At 38.8% G+C, this 20,171-nt stretch overlaps 1 protein-coding gene across 4 annotated transcripts in view; it reads left to right on the top strand.

Moving 5' to 3' along the window:
• The window catches only part of fam13b (family with sequence similarity 13 member B), a 55,484-nt gene that overhangs the window by 31,582 nt on the left and 3,731 nt on the right, over nt 1-20,171 (top strand). Inside the window, exons 8-23 of one of the 4 annotated variants that reach the window (XM_088344571.1) lie at nt 3,685-3,729; nt 5,941-6,039; nt 6,157-6,223; nt 6,312-6,394; nt 7,205-7,238; nt 8,244-8,340; nt 8,757-8,837; nt 9,352-9,631; nt 12,832-12,973; nt 13,051-13,132; nt 14,762-14,875; nt 15,524-15,729; nt 15,832-15,912; nt 17,552-17,647; nt 19,092-19,447; nt 19,521-19,622. In XM_088344571.1, coding sequence (XP_088200697.1) covers nt 3,685-3,729; nt 5,941-6,039; nt 6,157-6,223; nt 6,312-6,394; nt 7,205-7,238; nt 8,244-8,340; nt 8,757-8,837; nt 9,352-9,631; nt 12,832-12,973; nt 13,051-13,132; nt 14,762-14,875; nt 15,524-15,729; nt 15,832-15,912; nt 17,552-17,647; nt 19,092-19,447; nt 19,521-19,622 — 1,965 coding nt within the window. Of the gene's footprint in view, nt 1-3,684; nt 3,730-5,940; nt 6,040-6,156; nt 6,224-6,311; nt 6,395-7,204; nt 7,239-8,243; nt 8,341-8,756; nt 8,838-9,351; nt 9,632-12,831; nt 12,974-13,050; nt 13,133-14,761; nt 14,876-15,523; nt 15,730-15,828; nt 15,913-17,551; nt 17,648-19,091; nt 19,448-19,520; nt 19,623-20,171 lie in introns of all 4 variants that reach the window. The other 3 variants (XM_088344570.1, XM_088344572.1, XM_088344574.1) reach the window with 3 other exon arrangements.

The raw sequence follows: 20,171 nt of genomic DNA, 5'->3' as shown, positions 1-20,171 counted from the left end.
TCAGATTGAAAAGTATTTTTTTTGCATATTTTGTTTTATGGAACTTGACAGTTGCACTCTTAACTCCATCCTGCAGAGGATTTACATGAAAATGAGTCCTTTTAATGTATGAGTTTTATTGAATTGTTAGTATATATTTTTTCTTGTATTACCGGTGCTTATTTTAAGAAAAATTGATACAAAGTTATAATCGAAAGATTATGGCAACACATTTACCAAGTTTGAAGAGTCATATATTAATACATTTATCAAGTTTTCAATAATAACGCACTGCCATTCATTATTACCCATCCATTATCTGCACTGCTTATTCTCAGTAGGGCCGCGGGGGTGCTGGAGCCCATCTCAGCTGCCTTCGGGCAGTAGGCAGGGGACACCTTGAACTGGTTGCCAGCCAGTCGCAGGGCACAGAGGGACAGACAACTCACTCACTCGTTCACACCTAGAGACAATTTGGACTGACAAATTAACCTCACATGCATGTTTTTAAAATGTGGTGGGAAACCGGAGTGCCCGGAGGAAACCCACGCTAGCACGGGGAGAGCATACAAACTCTGCACAGGAAGGCTGGTAGCTGGATTTGATCCCATGACCTCAGAACTGTGCCGCGGACGCACTTACCACTCATTCACCGTGCTGCCTGCCATTCATATATTTTTTAAATGGTCTGTCTCATTAAAATTGATTAAATGACAGCGTTAATTTTCAAGCAACATTTAAGACTTGGTATCCGCTTATTTTGATAAAGCATTGTTGTTTGTATTGAAAAACGGGTAAAATGTGTATTTTATACGAATGTAGTGGTAGTTTGATCTTGTTAAATAACTGTAATACAAAATAAGCAAAAACACATTGATGAACGTCAGTTTATATTTTACGTTGGTTGATTTAGTGTGATTGATTATCCCCTTAAATATTTTTCATAAAAATAATTGTACAATATATATTTTTTCAATTACCTTATTTGATAAGCAATGTTCCAAGATGTGTTTGTTGGTCACTAAAAACTGATGCATGAATAGTTTTTATTTTCTTCTGCTGATGCTATAGAAGCGTTTTTTGGTTGCTGTCTGTCCCCTGTGTTGTTGTCCTTGGAGTTTATTAGCACATTTTGGTTGGCTTTGTCCTCTGAAAGTCTTCATGTTCCCAAGACCTGTTTTAACAATGTGTGCCTGTCCTGGCAGCTTTCTGGGGAGCCTCATAGCTTTTTGTTTTTTCCTAGGGAGGACATGATAGAAAATAATTGAAGAGTGCTGACCTAGTTCAACTTTGAAGCAGAAAACACTGTAAACTTAGGCCACCACCCCCACACCCCCTCTCAAAAAAAAATCATTAAAAAAAACGGAGTCAGTCTTTGATCCCCCACAGAGCGAACATACGAAAATGTCTGTATTTTATCTTGATGAAGCAGTATTCTGAACATTGCAAACTTGTGGCTATCATGTTCTTTGGGAGTTACTCCCAAAAATTATTGGAACAAGCACTCATCAGACCGTTTTCCTGAATGGGTTTATGGTAATCATAAAGTTGGCTTGTACCTAAAGCATCATAATCCTTTGTAGCAATGCTGAGATTCAAACCTAAGCATTTTCAAATCCTTTTGCCTAATCCGTTTCTTTCAATTCACAGCCTTTAACAAACCAACTTTATGCTATATAATACCAAATGGGAAAAAATGACTTCTTCTTTTTTAAGTCCCTATTTGTAAATCAATGGAGTTGTACAAGTGATCATTTCCTAAATAAAACATTTGTTAAGTGCAAAAACATTAACACTGTGGTCTGATGGCTTCCTTGAGGTGATTGTCCTCAAAAGGCTGTGAACACCTCACACTCCGCTCCTGGACAAATTTATGTCGTGTCTGAGCGTGTCCTACTTGTAAATGCTGACTGCGGCTTCTTCTGCATCTTACGACTGACCCTCAGATTTATTGCTCTTATAGTAAATTTATTAAAATGTTTTTTGTATAAACACTTTGCTATGAGTGTGAAGACTGTTTTGTGCTGTTCTTGGATCCTTGGCATTATCTAGTTAAAAGTTGTTTGTAAGGATCACTGAGCATCTTTTCAAAAGCAATTTTGTTTCCATATGTTGTTGAAAAGTGCAATTCATTTAATAAGCGAGCTTTGGTCTTTCGCCATTTCAAGTATTGTGCTGTTAAGAGTTAATTGGTGTTGGGCTGTGAAAAGTTGGCAAAATATTTTTAACTTTGCAAAACAATTTCAAAGAAATAGCAAAACTGGTATTTGGTGATCTGAAGGGCTTTCCTTGGAACAACCTTATCTGGAATATCCGGGAACTTTAATTAAGGAGGATGTTTTGACGCCATCACGTGGACATTATGGAAAACTCCATTTACTATTCAGCCAGCAACCCAAGCCATGTTGGACCAAAAAATAAGTAAAATAAAAATGTCTGGAGCTGCAAAAAGTTTAAAGCCTTTATAAAAGCTTTGCAGGGAATTATTCACATACTGTATCCATATTCATTGGAAAATGTTCAGAATCTGTTGAGTTTTGCCATACAGAAACTATCTATTTTCCATTATCGAACATTTTTGAAAACTCACCAAGGAGCCTCTAGGGAGCGCTAAAGACCTACATTAAACTCCAGAGCTCATTTTGTTGGTCAAGAAGTCCTACTTGTTTGATGATATCATCTTCCACTACCTTTTGGAAATCTGTTGACATAATGGCTTTTGGAGAAACCAGAAAATGAAAACTTTTGTGAAACTAATCTAGGTTTGTCTAGATTTATTACGTAAGTGTACAACTCAAACCGTCATTGAAGTGATGCAGACATGAGCGAAAAGGAGCGGGGCGAATATTTACCTAATCACAATACACGTTGAAAATCCGCGCAGTAGCGACACCACAATATTGCAAGGATTACTGTATTGTGACCATCTTCAAAGAGTACAGGCTTATTTTGACACTATATGTAGATTCCTGTTGTAAATACTGGAAGTGCTACCTCACTTTGAATCCAAAATGCGTTTTGGTTTCTTGTAGTTTTGTAGAAATTTCATTTAATATCTCTTGGTTCCTTTCAAATGTTTTTCAACAATTTCCCTGATTGTTTTTTATTGTTGAGAATTAAAACTTTTTTTTTTCCTTAAATATTGTGATTTGCAGACTTTTTGACTGATTTGGCAATCACATATTAGTGTTTTCTGCCAGTGTCCATCGTGCCACAAACGCGTAACAATTTCCGTTTGGCTAACAGAGTACATATGAAATTAAAAAAAAACATTTTTACAGTGCAAGTATACAAGTTTGTTCACACTTACACAGTAGTGTACTTGAGCCTATGAATTGCCCTTGCATTACATAAATGTTCTGCCCTGGAATGTGCTCAAGTGTGTGTGTGCACAAGCAACTATAGTCATGTCTCAGCTGTGCAGAAATAACAACTGCCTGTGACCTCAATGACAAAAGCACACTTGCACAGCCTCATATCGTCTTATCAATAGAGTAGCCTAAATAACAATGGTGGCCGCCTGGAGTGGCGCCCCTGAGTTTGTAAATGCCTTCTTGCCCTTTGTGAGCATCAATGTCAGCGACCTTCTTTTCTTTCCTGTTTTGACGCCTACAGACGCACATATTCGACAAGATCATTGACTGTTGGTAAAGGCAGTTAAAGAGAACGGGATGTTCTAAGTCTTTCTCTTTTTTTCCTCTGCAGCGCCCATCTCTCCCCTGTGCCCATGCTGCCTGCTGACTCTGCAGAGTGAGTGCACTTGCACGCTCACACAAATGCCCTCGGACATAGATATACATACACACTTTGTTTATTCAGACTGATGCTGTTGGTGTACCTATTACATAGTAGGAGTTATTTGTGGAGATTTGTTATTGCATTATTCTTTTCATGCTTCCCATATTATTTGAAATAAATAAATTCTATCATATGTCATTGTTTTTTCAGAATGTAATGTATCGTGTTTTTATTTTTTCCCTTTTATAGTATTTTTTATCTTAATTTCTTTTCCTACTTTTTTGCACCCACCACTCCCTGATTACGTGTGTGTGTGTGTGTGTGTATGTGTGTGTGTGTGTGTGTGTGTGTGTGTGTGTGTGTGTGTGTGTGTGTGTGTGTGTGTGTGTGTGTGTGTGTGTGTGTGTGTGTGTGTGTGTGTGTGTGTGTGTGTGTGTGTGTGTGTGTGTGTGTGTGTGTGTGTGTGTGTGTGTTCGTTCTATTGTTTTTTTTATCTCCAGTTTTTAAAAAAAAAAGTACATCTATTTTTTTTATAACCATTTTAATGAAGTTGAATTATTTGGGGGGATGTTTTGCTTCTTTTTTTTTCCTAATGCATTCACATTTGTTTTGTTTTTTTACACAGTAATCCCTTGTTTTTTGAGTTGCATTGCAAAATAAGGGAAGATATTCTTTTTTGCATTATTAGCATTGGTAAATGGCCTAAGCAAGATAGCCGTTTTTTTTTTTTCAAGTTGCCACCTTAAAAAAAATAATTTCACACTTGCGGTTTAAGGCGCAGACAGCTGCATACACAATATTACATCACCATGTACCCATCATTCGCACAAAACCTTTGCTTGACCGTAGGGCAAAATTTAAAAAAGACAATAAAGAAAACACACCTAAAGCTCAGTAAATCTTCAGGCTCATGTGTCTGAAAAGGGTGTGTAGTAGATGAGCCTTGTTACCTTTTACAGCCTGTCTTGATTTAACAGCCCAAGCTCGTCACTCACTAGCGTCAGTACATTTTGGCTGCATTGAAGTTTTGTAATAGACTTAGTTTAATTGGCAATACTTTGATTAAGTGCTTTCTTAAAGCCAACGTTGTGTGTTTGCTACCTGATGCAGAAACTCCTGATATTTGCATTGGGGTGTATTTTGTACTTATTAAGACAAAAGATCTAATGGGAAAAAAGTAGCGATCAAAAGATTTGTACACACTATAGATTGTCCCATGACACTCATTGTACAAAATAATGATAAAGATATGATAATGAGTTGAAATAATTGCTAGACGAAGTGCCTAAAGTTATTTGGGAGACAAGTCTCCTACAAGTTTTTGTCTTCAAACCCTTTCTCCTGTTTCAGTTTGTTTCTGAGCCATTTTGTATTTGTTACAACATGCTTGAAAAGAAAAAAAAAGTGAAAAAAACACATTTTATATACAAAACCCCACCCAATTCAGTTATTCAAATAAAATGTTGAGTTTTGGGGGGAGAAATGCAATCTGTTCAAAATAAGACTATAATCCTGTTTGAACGCAAAGCATACAGTTGTACCCGTGCAAACATAAATATAATAACTTGCTCAAATTACATTATTATTTAGTTTTGAGAGTATGTTGGATAATTAATACCAACATAGTGCACTGAACCTGTAAAAAGATAACGGGTGGCTTTGGAATTGGACGTGATATGGAGAGAAAACAGAAAACTCCAAGGTGACCGAAATAAGAATGGACTGAACTACTTAAACTCTAGAGGGAAGTATGGTAAGAATTCAGAAAATTAGTCAACTGAATTGATATGGAATAGCAAATAAACACAACATTGTATTTGAACTAAACATATTTACTTTCAAAAAACTGTCATAAGTCATATCCCTCCCTTTTTCAGTCTAGACTGTTTGTAGATTTTGTTTGCCATTTCCCACATCCCACAACAACCACATAGGAGTAATTCAAATTAAACTCCTAAATACCTACCCTCAATTTCACAATCGAGCACATTTTCTATTTGACATTTGAAATGATGAATTGGTCAAATATTTTTTTAGCCAAGGCCTACATGCAACACTATACCATAATTCAACATAGCATTAATGTTCAACATAGCATAGCAGAATACATCCTGCAATATATAAAACGACAACAAATTAACCACTCCTTGATTTCACTCTGAAGTAGCATGGCACATTTGGAGTTTAACTTCCTGTCATTGACCATGCGTTGTGTATCCTTAGGATCATCAAACGAAACATCAAGGCAGCAGTGGAGCAGCATTATTTTGATCACAAGACCTCCATTGACCAGGATCTCAGCAACTTTGATAGCCAAGGAGGGTGAGAAAACAACAGAAATTGCCATTTCTTGTCCAGTGTTTAAGTAGTTTGTCCCATCCTCTTAACCTGCTTTATATTTCATGTTTCTTTTTTGATTGTTTTGTTTATGATTTTTAGGGACACAGCGCAGTCAGATGGTTGCAATGTCGAGCGGCAGCAAAAAGCAGAACAGAAAGACATGCAGGTAAGTGTGGAGGAGGTCTTTAAATACTTGACTTCAAATAAAGACATGTATAGAATTGTTAATGGCTTTTGCTCTGTGTTCCTGCCAGGATGCACCAGGGCCCCTGGAAGAGAGTTCAGGAATGGAGCTAGATGTCGTCAGAGAAGACAAGAACAACATGGATGCCTACAGGTAGAGAGGCATTGTAGTGTTAAATTCCATTTGGAAAGCAATTGCGTGCCGGGGTTAACATGTTTACAAATCGATTGGTGACAGACTTACGGACCAAAGAAAACAAAATCGATAGAAAGCCCACTTGTCTTTATTTTACACTTGATTTCTCTTTCATGCTAATTGAGCAAGCTTGTGACATAGGTGGTGTTAAACATCCTCTCACCGGATAGCGGAGCCATTCTGTGACTCACTCGTGATGGCATTTTTTTTATACATGCTGGTTACATGGTGCCACTGCCAAGCAAATGATAGATAGATACTTTATTCATCCCTGAAGGGAAATTCACATTTCCAACAGCATCCCTGAGCTGAGAACAATACAATAATAAAACTAAAAGAATACAATATACTAATACCCAGTGTGACGTGCAAATGCCCACTGTAGCGTGTTATATAGAATATCTAAATAGTGCTACACAGAATACATATTGCAATAAAATTCGGTAATATGCAATGTAGGTGGTGTGGTTTAATGTGGGCTTTTACTCTGCCGGGTAGAGTTAAAGAGCCTCATGGCATGAGGAAGAAAAGATCTCTTCAGTCTGTCCGTAGTACAAGACAGTGACAGCAGTCTGTCGCTGAAACTGCTCTTCTGTCTGGAGATATGTAAATGTGCCGTTTCGATAAGGCAGTGTGAAGTCAACATCTTTTTCTGACAAGTTGACTTTATTTTATCTACTTATGATTAATTTACTATGTTTTGTGTAGTTTGCATTCGGTGTTCTACATAGCATCTAAATAAATTACCCGTTTGTTTTCTTTCTTCAGGGCTGACAACCAGCTTGATGACACCACCAGTTGTGTAAGTAAACACATTCTTGTTAACACGAATAATGAAGAATTTGTTAAATTCTAGCAGTGGTTCTCAAATGGGGTGCATGTAACCCAAAGTGTTGTTGAACATGGGGTTTTTGATATATTGGAATGGATCAACATCAATGCAAACACACTTGCTTCAAGTTATATTATACTTAGGAAAATGAAGATTATCTGATAGTTCTGCCCATTTTAAAAAGTATATTTTTTTATTTTTCTTGTACATTACTTTTCGTTCTCCTGGTGTAATTTATTTTCGTATTTTGTCTTCTCGCCAATGTCATTGCACCATTTTTCTGAATGAACTAATAACTTAGGCCAGTAGTTTACGAGCACTGCTTCATGAATATTGCCTGTCATAATATTCTCTCAAGTTGTTTGTCTTTTGTCTTAAGTATTTCATCCATTTTTACCCTGGAGTGTTGTGTCTAATTTTGTTGTAAACATATGTACACTATGTATATCAATGACAATATAGACAATTCAAATTAGATTCTTTTTCTAAGTTGCTTATGTAGGTTTTACACATGAATAAAGTGTTCATTTTAAGAATTATTTATTTTCTTAAAAGAACAACATGTTGAGAAATATAGTAAAATGGGAAAAATGTGTTTTGTCTGAATAGAAAAAAGTAAAAAAATATTGCCAAATGATCAAGTGACTTTAAATTTGCAAATGAATCTTATGATTAATGATTCATAATAATTACAGATATTTCTCCCTTACTTTTCATTTTTCTTAAGAGGCTGTATTTTGATAGTCTTTGCTAAATGAAACCACACGAACAAATACGACCATAATGGAATTCAATCATTAGTAAATTTATTTTCAATTTTGCGGTCCATCAATTAGAAAAATATTAAAAACATGTTAGGTCAATGCTTATACAGAGTTTTTTACTTTTCTAGTTTATTCCAGTAAATACTTGTCCTTTTGTAGCAAAGCACTGTCACATAAATTAGGATACATCTTCTCTTATTCCATTTTCCAGAACTCCTCTTCCTGTGACCAGAATGCCAACACCAAGCAAACATCCAGCAGTGGACACGCCCCAAACATCCAACTCTTCCCTGACCACCAATGGGATGGTGCGTGATTAAACGGACTAGACATCTGTTACATTTGCAATCGTTCACCGTAAAGCATACAAATATTTGAAATTGAAAAGCAACAACCTGACCTTACTTGCCCTGTGAGATTTTTTTAAGATACTAGCCTTGAATTCTCCTTAAATGTAAGGAGGCTCAACTTGCTTACTCACGTGAAGCAATTTAGCTCATAGCAACAATTCTGCCAATACTTTGAGCTGTTCCAAATAACTGACAGGTCATATAAAAATCAACAAAGTTGAACAACACAAGTAGAGGGACAATATATCAGTACATTCAATGACAGGCAAGTTTATAGCAAGACAGCTGAGCAGGTCTTTGCTTTGACCCAATTGTTTGAGACCGATGGAGCTTACTCCTCGTCTTCTCCTCTCCTCTTCCTCCCGTCTGCACAGCACCACCACCTCCTCCTCATCATCATGTTCACCTCCCTCCCATAGACTTCTCATGTATGCACCTGCAGAGAGAAGGCCAAGGTGAGTAGTTACGCTATAAAAACCCCACCCAAGCGACCAACACGACTCCACCCGCCCTGACTGTCCCCTCTCATCCTGGTGTCCTCCGGAGGACAATAGTTGTCTTGTTTTTTTTCCAGTCGCTTCATTCAATGAGATATTTTCTTCCTTTAGTATTGTCTCAAAGGTGGGGTGCGTAGTTTGAGGTGTCTTTATAATGTTGAAAGCACAATATGTTCTCTATTATGTGTTAACAATGCCCAACTGAGTTCAAAGAGCCCTTATTCTATTGCGCCTATCTGCTTTTATTTTACTCTAATCAGGCCTGTCCGGGGCAGAACAAACCCCCAAAAAGATTAAAAAAAGAAGAGATTATTCTAACGTGTCTAAGAAATAAAAGCAAAATATGTGGTACTCTGCTGCCATCTCCTGGCTTAAAGTCATGGTTGCAGGCTTAAGTTTTCAAATGATGCACCCCACCTATAACAACAACTCAAAGTGTAAGTTGTGTCCTTTATTCTTGTCTTCCGTTCAGATCCGGTTCCAGCCTTCAAGTCATGGCAGGACGAAAGTGAAAGCGGTGAGGCCCAACTGTCCCCTCTGGCGGGCCGCATGGTTCCCCTCCCCCTGCTGCCCCTAGAGGAGGAAGACGGGACTGAGGGTTGCTGCGAAATGGGGCGGGAGGACACTTCACTGTCGTCCTCGCGCTCGCACCCGCACGTCTTTGCGCGCCGCTTCCTGGACTTTGGCGTGCATGGCGCACAGAGCTTCTTGCAGCAGGACACTGATGCTACCTCGCCAACCAAAGCTCACAGGTAAATAGTACAGACTAACGAAAATGACTAGTAAAAGAACAGATAATTTAGCTATTTTCAAGTAATTTTTGTAGCTTGATTTTCAGGCATTTTAGCTCGCCTGGGCCATAACCTAGAGGTCGCATAGCACTCAGTCAAGGCCTTGCTCTGCCCTCCTCTCACCCGATCAGAGTTCACTGTTTACCGCCAGGCTTTCAAAGCCACTCGGAGTTCTCTCTCATTACAGCCAGAAAACAGCTCACTTTTTTCTGCTAGGCTTTATGGCGCACATCAGAAATCACATCGACTAAGTGAGGTTTTCTCTCTCTGCCTTCCACTCACTGAGTGAGCCTTCTAATAAAAAGCGATGAAGTCACAAAGAAAAGACGCCTTTCACTTGAACATCCAGCAAAATTATTGTATAACTGACAACATAAAACTTTTTCTCATTATTATTATTTTTCCATTTTTGGTGATTGATTGATTAACATCGTTGGTTTATTATTTTCTACATATTGCATCAAACAGACATTCTGTATTATTTAGCGCCTTTTAGTGGTAAAAAAAAAAAAACACAAAAACCCATCATTCATTCCAATTTGAATAATAAAGCAAAAATACAATAACATCATACAAACGTGCATTTTTTAAAATAGATTGAGAAATTTATTTTCTACTAAAGATAAGCCTCACCTAGAGGGAACTGACATAATTGTCTGCCATCTTTCTGCCGTGGGTATCCGAAAACCTTTATGCTTGCATGCTGGAGAAGTAAAGTAGACGTTAAATGGTGCAGTTTTGTCACGTTGGGCCCCCGTTGTTTGTATTTTTTTTTTTTTCTTATGCACTCGTTTTTGGTCACACTACACAATAGACCTATTGCAAATATATCTGCCAATGAGTAATTTCAGTGTGATTGTAAATGTTATAAATTCACACTTTTTGAGGAATGCGATATTTACATTTATGGAGTGGATGATAAAAGTGATACATTTCTATAATTTATTCATGAATAGCAATATGTGTATGCACATCATTTCCCAACACCGTTACATTGCAAATTATCCCTTTAACACAAAAATATTTTTGGTTCATATTTTAATTTGAAAAAAAGAAAACATTAGATTGAACCGAAAAATAAACTTTCAATATTAGCGAAATAATCAGCCCTAATTATAATTTAGCTAATTTTAAAGGGACAGTGTGTAATATTAGTGACTCCTAATGGGAACAAAACATTTTCTTTCTGTAAAAAAAAACTTTTATTTGAATACTTGGCATTAAATATGAACTATTACACTTATGTTAATTCTTCCCCCCCCCCCCCCCCCCCCCCAAAAAAAAAAAAAAAAATCATAGGTCAAGAAATTTGTATTTCTTTTACGCCGTGGAATTCTCATTTTGGTCTCTGCCAGGTTTTTCCGGTCCCAAGCCGCCACGCTGTGCACTGTGGCACTGGCCCTTACTTTCACCTGACCACACAGTGTCATGTACTGGTCAAATACTGTATTGCACACTGTGGCTTTAAAGGGAAAGCCAACGTGTAAGTGCATCCTAGTGGTACCAAAAAACTTTTATCCAGTAAAAAACAAAACATTGATTTGAATACTTAGCAAAAAATACTTGAACTTTCATACCAATATTGTTTTTTTTTAAATAAAAAAAGGAATCATAGGTCGAGAAATGTGTATTTCTTTTTCACCGTGGAATCCCTTAGATTGGCGCCATGTTTTTCCGGCATCCTGCCACAACACACAGCTGTGTATCACTCGGCCTCGCTCGTACCAGACAACACAGTGTCATCTAGTGGTCAAATATCAGTAACATTTTTAAAATGCTGATTGAGTACAAATACCTGCAAATGAGGATTTTCAGTGTGATTTTCTCCTCTTTTGCATACAGATTCAACTAGGAAATGTTTTTAAATGTAATAAACTCACACTTTTCAAGGAATGCAATATTTATACTTATGGAGCGGATGATAAAATTGATACATTTTTATAATTCATTTATGAATAGCAATATGTATATGCACACCACTTCCGATCTCATTTTATGCTTGCCACTGCCATCATTGCAATAATAATGTTATTACTTTTCAAGCATCAAACCCATAGTCTTTGCCACATTAACGTTGCCTTGGACTTTACCCGCATGTGTTGTCATAAAAGGATTGCGAAATTCTAAAAGATACAAAATGTAAGTAAATAGTATGTTTTTTTGCATTATATCTAAATATTTGTTATTGTTATATTCAAATTTATTTCAGTGATGATGCATATTGAAGGCGATCTTTCTCGTCTTTTACTTCCGAGCTCTGACATCATGTGAAGCACACCAACACCCTAGCAAGCCAGTCACCCTATTGGTTTACATGTTAACTTTTCAAAAAGGTTTTAAGTGTTTTAAACAAAGTTTTGTTGTTTTTGTGGAGAATGCCTAGGCGTTGTGTCGCAGTTGTTTGTAGCAAAGGTACAACAAATGATGAGCAGCCAAAATGGGGTGAACTTGCAAAAATAACAGAGGTAGCATGGGCCAAACCAGCCAGGACACGACAGTCTAGCCGACTGCCATATAGGACAAACCGGGAGGCTTGCTGTGGTAAAAAATGCAGTAAGCAGCCAGAATAACCGCTAGCCAACAACAAAACACTGCCATGGCAACAAACGTGAACCCAGCAGGAAGAAGAAATATGTGCACGACAGGTGGGCCAACTAACGGACTGCTAACAGGGCTAACCTAGACCTAACAAAAATAGAAGTCTTCGGAAGCCGGGGCGCTCATGGGCATCTAGACAATATTATATTAATTCTAAGACAAGGGTCAAAAACAGGAGAGGAAAAGTCACGATCACATACCTAAAATTAGTCAAAGTCAAAAAAGGAACGCACACTATACACAACAGCAGGTAAACTTACCCTTTGGTGATCAACTCGGACAAAAAAGTCCGAAGTCTCACAGCGACACAGTAGCCGAAGATCCAATTACACCAAGCTGAAATGCTGATTACTACAATCGCTTTTTTTTTTTTTTTTTTGCTTCTCGATGTCCGGTGACGTCACTGCTCTTGGGGATATCAAGTCATACTGTCTACTTTGAAAATTTGTTTCTCGAGACCAATGGCCGGTGGAATATTTTGGAACATATTTGCATGATTGTTAGGAGGAACACTACACATTCTGTGCAAAATAGAAATAAATGTATTTCATAATCCCTTTAAGGCCGCGGCGAGCTTCGTTCGGATCCAAGGAGGCACCAAGAGGAGGCGACTCTGTGACACACCAGCTCACCAAGAAGCTTCAACATCTCAAGAAGAAGATCAAACAGTTTGAAGAGCAGTTTGAGAGGGAGAAGAACTACAAGGTACACAAGCAGAGTTAAACTTGTTAGATAGAGAATGCGACCTGAAAAAGATAAGTCATTTCATTTTGTCATTGTAGCCCTCACATGGCGACAAGGCAGCGAACACCAAAGTCCTCAAGTGGATGACCGACCTCACCAAGATCCGCCGGCAATTGAAAGGTAAACACTCGACACGTGTGTGAGTTATATGAGCTTCGAGTGGATTGTGCAATGGCCACGCAACCTCACGACAAATGTGCAGACTCACTGCATGAATGCAGCACTAACCAGCAGCTCTCACACGTCCACCCATCAGTGGGGACGTCTGTCAAACAGCAAACACATAAATTAACCCAACGCGAGGGTGTCATCGTACCCCCAACACCCTTTTCCAGCCTACCTTATCACTGGATTCCACAAGATGTGAGCGCATTGTTGACCCAAACGGCAGGTGTAGCAGTACAAGTGTTAATAGAGTGCAGGAAGATTTGTATATTGAGTTGCATTTTTAAAAATGCTATTTACGAAAAGAACATGTGTGTACGGGTATCGAAATTGCACAGGGAATATAGGGCTTTTCAAAACCGCCGTGGGAGCCTCTGGCTAGAAGGCCGTTAAGATAACTGACACATCATTGAAAATGTCCTTGTTTGCGGTGCCCATTTCATGTCTGGTACGTTATCATGGCGTTCTGTTTTTGATTTACTAGAATGCATCATGCATTAGTTAGTCTAAATAGGATAAGTGCCAGTGAAATGCTAAGTGCTTGCTACGAATGCTTACTGTAGTCGATAAGTTAGCTGGTGCTAGGAAGATCTTATATAATAATAATATTTATTATTACAATATTATTAATGTTTTTAATAATGTATATTTTATATAATATATATTAAATCCATGCCATAAATATTTGGGAAACACTGATTATTGCAACAGAAATACAAAAATTTTAATACAGTGATATTGTAAAAATGCTAGAGAAATATTACAAAAATACTACAGAAATTACACAAAATTAGTACCACAGAAATACTTCCAAAATACTTCCACAGTAATACTAAATACGACGACAATAATTCCCCAAAAGAATACCACTTAAGTATTTCTAGACAACAAAAATACTACTGCATAAATATTACACCAGAAATACTGCAAAATACAACTATGGAAATAAAAAAAATTCAAGTACCGTTACACGACAGAAATGTTACCAATATACTTAAAAAAATCTACCATGAAAAAACAGAAATACTCCAAAAATACTGCATAAGTACTGAAAAATATCACAAAATAAAACTAAAGAGATATTACATAACTCCGCAATCATAAATACTTCAAAAATACACAAACACTACAGTTAGAATAAAAAAAGAAATATTTAATTGAGTGCTTAAAACAAACTTTGGGTATAATTTTGCCATAATTGTGAGCTTTTCAAAACCAATTTGATAAAAGTATTTTAAAAAGAAAAAATGTAAAGAAGTATATGACATGATATATGTATGTGCAATTATTCATAAATGACACCAATTTGAAAGGCCAATTATTTTAACCTATTGCGGCCCCTGACCCCAAATAGTTGCCTCACCCCTGAACTATGACCTACGATCTTTTTTGTCAGTCGGCTGTTATAAATCGACATGAATTCCGCCATTATACCTTAACAATGCGCGCACAGCTTGGCTACATCACACTTTTTTACAAACATGGAAAGAGGTCCCTTACCATTGCGCGGCACCCTGTCCCTCTCTGAAGCATCCGCAAAACATCTCACGGCTTTCCTCCCTCTCTCGCCCCCGACCGACCCAGGACGCCAGCACCACCTTCCCCCCCGGAGCACGCTGAGGCACCAGGCGGTGCTCCACTCACACAGGCGCCAAGCCACCCTACCCGCCCCCACAACCCCCTCACATTGCCCCCTCAGTAAGTAGACAGCGTGCCCGTAAGTAGACGCGTCCACTGTCAGGTGGCACTGTGAGAGCATCTCGCTTCTTTCATGTCTACACCTGCTCTTTATGTGTGTGTGTCGTGTAAAGGTTGTGTTTATTCATTTATTTTCATCCAAATCACACATATATTCGTTCATATTTTCATGGGAACGTTTTCAATTTCATTTTAGTGGGGGCCAATTAGGTTAGACAAGCGCTTCTCAAATTTTTTCCTTCACCCCGCCCATAAAAATGTTCCATTTATAACCAATTAGGCACAGTGCTCGATCAATAGAGGCATACATCATAAATAATGAACCTGTGTCCATCCTTAGGGACAGTCAAATAAATAATATATTCAAATCAAGTGAACATTTTTTAACCCTGTAAACTAAGAACAGTCTCATGAGGAGTAGTAGAACAGAAAATAAACCTAATGTTTTTTTGAATTTTGGGAAGTACTTTTAGTAGTCAACTGTAAGCATTGGTGATTCACATGGGTGTTTTTAGTGTCACATGTTCCATGTGTGTCCGACATGTCAACATGTTGCCCATGTCCTGACGTTAAACTACGCTCAGCGGTGCTTTGCCTCCAAACGCGTCCCTCACGAACTTTTGTCCCTTTTGCCACCTGTGCGCGCAGATGCCAAACACCGCGCAGAGAGCGATCTCGGCCCTCAGACTCGGCCCCGCAGCAACACCTTGCCAAAAAGTTTCGGCTCCACACTGGAGCAAACAGCTGCTCAGCAAGCTTCTGCACCGCATCCCACCCGAGAGGAGACCATGGACTTCATCCAACGCCGAGTGAGCGGCAAGCGGCAGGAAGACGGTTGGCCCGAGGACATAAAGGTGGGACTTTTACTAGTTTTAGCAAAAGCACTATTTTTAGCGTAGCATTACAAGACGCCGCAAACTAATTTTCTCGGGGGGCGGGGGTGCTCTTCTTAGAAGATGACAAAGGAACAACTGTCCTGTGAGAAGACCGTCCTCCAGAAGAACTTGCTGCACTATGAGGGCCTGCATGGGCGACCGGTCAGTTCACGCATGCAATAAATCTCCTTCTACGTACTCCAAAGGCTCACTTTTTCTGTCAAAATAGTTTTTAAAAAATTCTCGTGACTCCGGTGTCATTTTCAAGTTTGAATTTCCACGACAATCTGTAATTTTGCCTATATTGACAAAACCAAGTCCTTATTATTTTTGGCCACCATGACCCAGGAGGTAATACAAGTAAAGTACATTGATTCATTTTCTGTAATTTAGAATGTTAATATATTTAGAAACATATTTTTCAAGTGTTGATGATAAACCATTTTTTTAACCATTTTCATCAGCAAAAACATAACACGAAAGACCATTCATATATCAATCTTTTTCCCCCTATTTTCCAAATGAAGTCATCCAAAGAATCCGAAAACTTGTCCTTGAAAAAAGAAAACAAACCACCCCAAATATGTTGTCTTGTCACAAACCTTAAAACTGAAATCTTAAAAAGGCTATTATTTGTGTTTGTGCAATAAGTGACCAATACTTGAAAAATAAATTGGCACGTTACCAAAAATGATATAGTGTTGCTTTGTTACTAAATCATTAAAAAAAGATGAGCAAAATATTAAAAGTGCTATCAAATATTTACTACTGCAGTTTACAGCACACTATGAAATATGCTTTTTCTGTAAAAACTCCTAACATTAAAAAATATCAAACCAAGAATTGTCCGTTTTTGTAGTGACATTGTTGACGGACTGTTATTTATGGTGCATTAGTGCAGTTTGATGGACACTTTCCTTAACAGCAGGTTTTAAGTGTGATGATAGTAGCGCTTGTGTGAGAATGGGCTGTGAAGTAAGTGAGTGGTTTACGGTAAGAGTGGGTATGAGGCAAGGGTGTGTCATGTCAATTTGATTGTTTAATTTGTATATGGATGGAATGGTGCATGAGGTGTGTGAAGAGCAGGCAGAGCAGGTATCGTGTGTAAGGGGGGGTTGCATGTAAGTCAGTTGTTTGCAGACAACACTGCTTTGGTGGCTGAGGTGTTCAGGATTAGAGATTTTGTTGAATGGCGTAAATTTGCAGGAGGTAGATGGTCTTAAATATTCTGGTTCGTATGTGGCAGCAGGTTGTGGTTTGGAGAAGGATGTGAAGAAAAGGGTGGGAGAAGGGTGCAAGGCAATGGGTGTGCTGAACGTATTCAAATGTAGGGATCTGTGAATAGATTTAAAGCAAAGATTGTATGAAAGTGTCGTTGTAGCAATTGTGTTGTATGGCTCAGAGATCGTAAATGAGCGTAATAGGTTAAATGTCTTTGAAATGAGATGGTTGCATAGTATGTGTGAATTGACACGACTGGATAGGTTTAAGGAATGAGGAAAGTAAGGAAAAGAACTGGTGTAGTGAGAGAGCTTGCTATGAATGTTGAAGATGTAAAGAAAAAAGTGATTTGTTGCCAACAATGAATATTTATTACTTTGCTGATCACCAGAAGCTTTTCAACAACTGCAAGCTTTTTTTGCAATTGTTTTCAAATTCTTGTCAGTGTTCGATCGAAAACAAAATTCTGAGGCGTTACACAAGGTCTCACAAAACACGTAGAGCGTGGCACACGTGTACTATGAGACTTGGTTAAAAAACACTGCTGTAAAGCACTTTTTTTTTTCACGTATGACTGCAGGTTACCCGTGAGGAGCGTTTGGTTGTGAAGCCTCTCTACGAACGCTACCGTCTGATCAAGCAGATGCTCACCAGAGTCACCATCACGCCCGTCACTGTGAGTCTGCACCTCTCAGTACCATTAGCATCCTTTTGATTCCATTAGAATCCTGTGTGTCTATAGTAGTTGTGTTTGTAATTAATTAGCTTTGGCGTCCATAACTACTAAAGGGCCTGGTGGTACATGTCCAAAGCCTGCAAGCAGGGTTTGAACTGGTGCTTGAAATCTCAAAAAATGATTAATTTTAATGTTCTGTTTTCAAGGTTTGAAAAGTGCTTGAATTTTGGATTAAGTGCTTGTAATTATTTGAAATTGTTTCCATGTTTCTAGGCAGTTTGACTCGATACAACATGCATTATATCAGGGGTGTCGAACTCGTTTTAACTCGGGGGGCCACACTACTAGATTGAGGAGAGAGAAAGAAATAAGAGAAAGAGGGAGAGAAAAAGAGAGTGTGGGACATGGTATGAGATAAAGAGAGAGAGGGGAACGTGAGAAACGAAAGAGATAAAAACCAAAATAATAATAATAATAATAATAATTTCCTTGTATTGTCATTCTGTGTAACAATGTACACAGAACGAAATGTCGATTGCACCTGACCCGTTGTAGCGAGCCGATGCAGCCGCAGCCAACAGAGGGCGCCGCCGACCACTTTTTAAGTCTTAGGAATCACTCAATAGAGAGAGAACGTGAGAAACAAAAGAGATACAAACAAAAATAGAGAGAGAGAACTACAGCGTCTTTGTGAAAGGCACCTGGCTTTGGCAACATCAAGTGGACCTTTTCCTCTTGCGCTTCCCACTAGCGTTGTCTCGCGGGCTGGATTCAATCCCTTAGCGTGCCTGATCCGGCCTGCGGGCCACCTGTTTGACACCCCTGCATTAAATGAAGAAAATTACATGAAGTTTTCTTAAAAATGCCTCCTCTGGTGCCTCCGCTTTGCCATGTATTTTCCCTAGTGACTAACAACAGCGGGCATTGGTTTGTATGGCGTTATCCCCATAAGCCAAATGAGGACAGGTGAAGAAACAAAAATGCTGGGTCCTACAGAATTTGGAAAATTGAATTCGAAATTGAAAAAGGTGTACGAACCCTGTGCATATAGTTTTTTTTTGTTTGTTTTTGTTTTTTTTTTCTTCCCTTTGGAAAAAAATGGTGACATTCAGAAAAGGATTGCTTCAAACACGGTCCAAATGCCAACCCAAACCCCCCAAAAAGATGGATAAAGTAGAGTTCATTCAAAGCCATACGTACGTGTACACGCCCTACAAACAGCTTGGCGGAGGCTGTGATGATAATTTTCAGCCAAACGATGGTGTCAGCGAGTCGACAATTTTCAAAATGCTGACACTTCTTTTATGTAGTTTTATATCTATGGCTTTGACACAACCAAACCCTTACCCATAAACAATAGTAGTATGCTAGCGAGAAACAATATCAAGTGTTAGCTTTAAATAGCAGTTGCAACAATCCCTTTTTCATACGTTGCCTCTCCCAGGTGTCTCCATCCACAAAGAGGCGGGGTCAAACGCTCCAGCCAATCATCGAGGGAGAAACGGCTCACTTCTGGGAGGAGATCAAAGAAGAACAGGAGGAAGAAGAGCCAAAAACAGAAAATGATGACAACAAAGAGGAAGACAATAAGAAGGAAGCGGACGATTACAATGAGGAGGATGAAGAAGACGAGGAGGAGGAGGAAGGAGAAAGCAGTGGAGGAGAGATGCAAAGTTCAGAAGTCATCATGGCCATGGAGACCAGCACCTCCCCCGGCGTTTCCATGAGGTCCAAGATGGAGGAAGGCTCCGGCAAAATGGCGCTCGATCTCAGACTGTCTAGCTCCAATGCTTCCTCCATGTGAGTGAAGACACACACACTCACGGATATTCAGTGAGAAGTGACATAACTTCTTGTTTTACTGCAAACTTAGGCCAGAGCTGCTGGAACAGCTGTGGAAAGCCAGAGCAGAGAAGAAGAAACTGAGGAAGATCATCAGAGAATTTGAGGAAGGATTCTATCAACGGAACGGCAGGTAACGTATTTATTCTTGTATAACACCTTTTTTGTATTTACCTAATAAAAAACGTAGTTTGGGTGCACATTTAGAATGAGGTCTTATACATTTATGCAATGATTGATCAATCAAAAATATTGCTAACCACAATCGCAAAAGACTGAATGCGAATAAATTTCTTGACCCACAAGAAACCTACAGTCTATTTTTAGTGGAGGTTGACCAATTATCGGGCGGGACGATTATTGGCTCCGATATTTGGGAAATTGACGGATATCGGTATCTGCATTTTTTTTTTCATTCAACAAGCCATTTATTAAGTCTCATGTAGCTGAGACACTCTCTCTCTCTTGCTCCTACTCCTTCTCCCTCCCACGCCTTCTGATTGGATAAGCGGGCGGGGGCAGAGCGACTGAAGCAGGAGAGAGCGGCAGCTCTCATAACTTGTCCCGATATAAAAGCGTGTGTGTGATTAAGCGATCGCGTAAAGGGTACTTAACTTGTTTTAAAGAGGTACGTTCAAGTGGAGACTGATCAATTAGCTCTTTATTATGACATTAGTTCGTC

This window comes from Urocampus carinirostris, chromosome 9 (assembly GCF_059441175.1).
Source record: "Urocampus carinirostris isolate Australia breed hairy pipefish chromosome 9, RoL_Ucar_1.0, whole genome shotgun sequence".
NCBI lineage: Eukaryota > Metazoa > Chordata > Actinopteri > Syngnathiformes > Syngnathidae > Urocampus > Urocampus carinirostris.
This window is presented reverse-complemented; position numbering and strand designations above follow the sequence as displayed.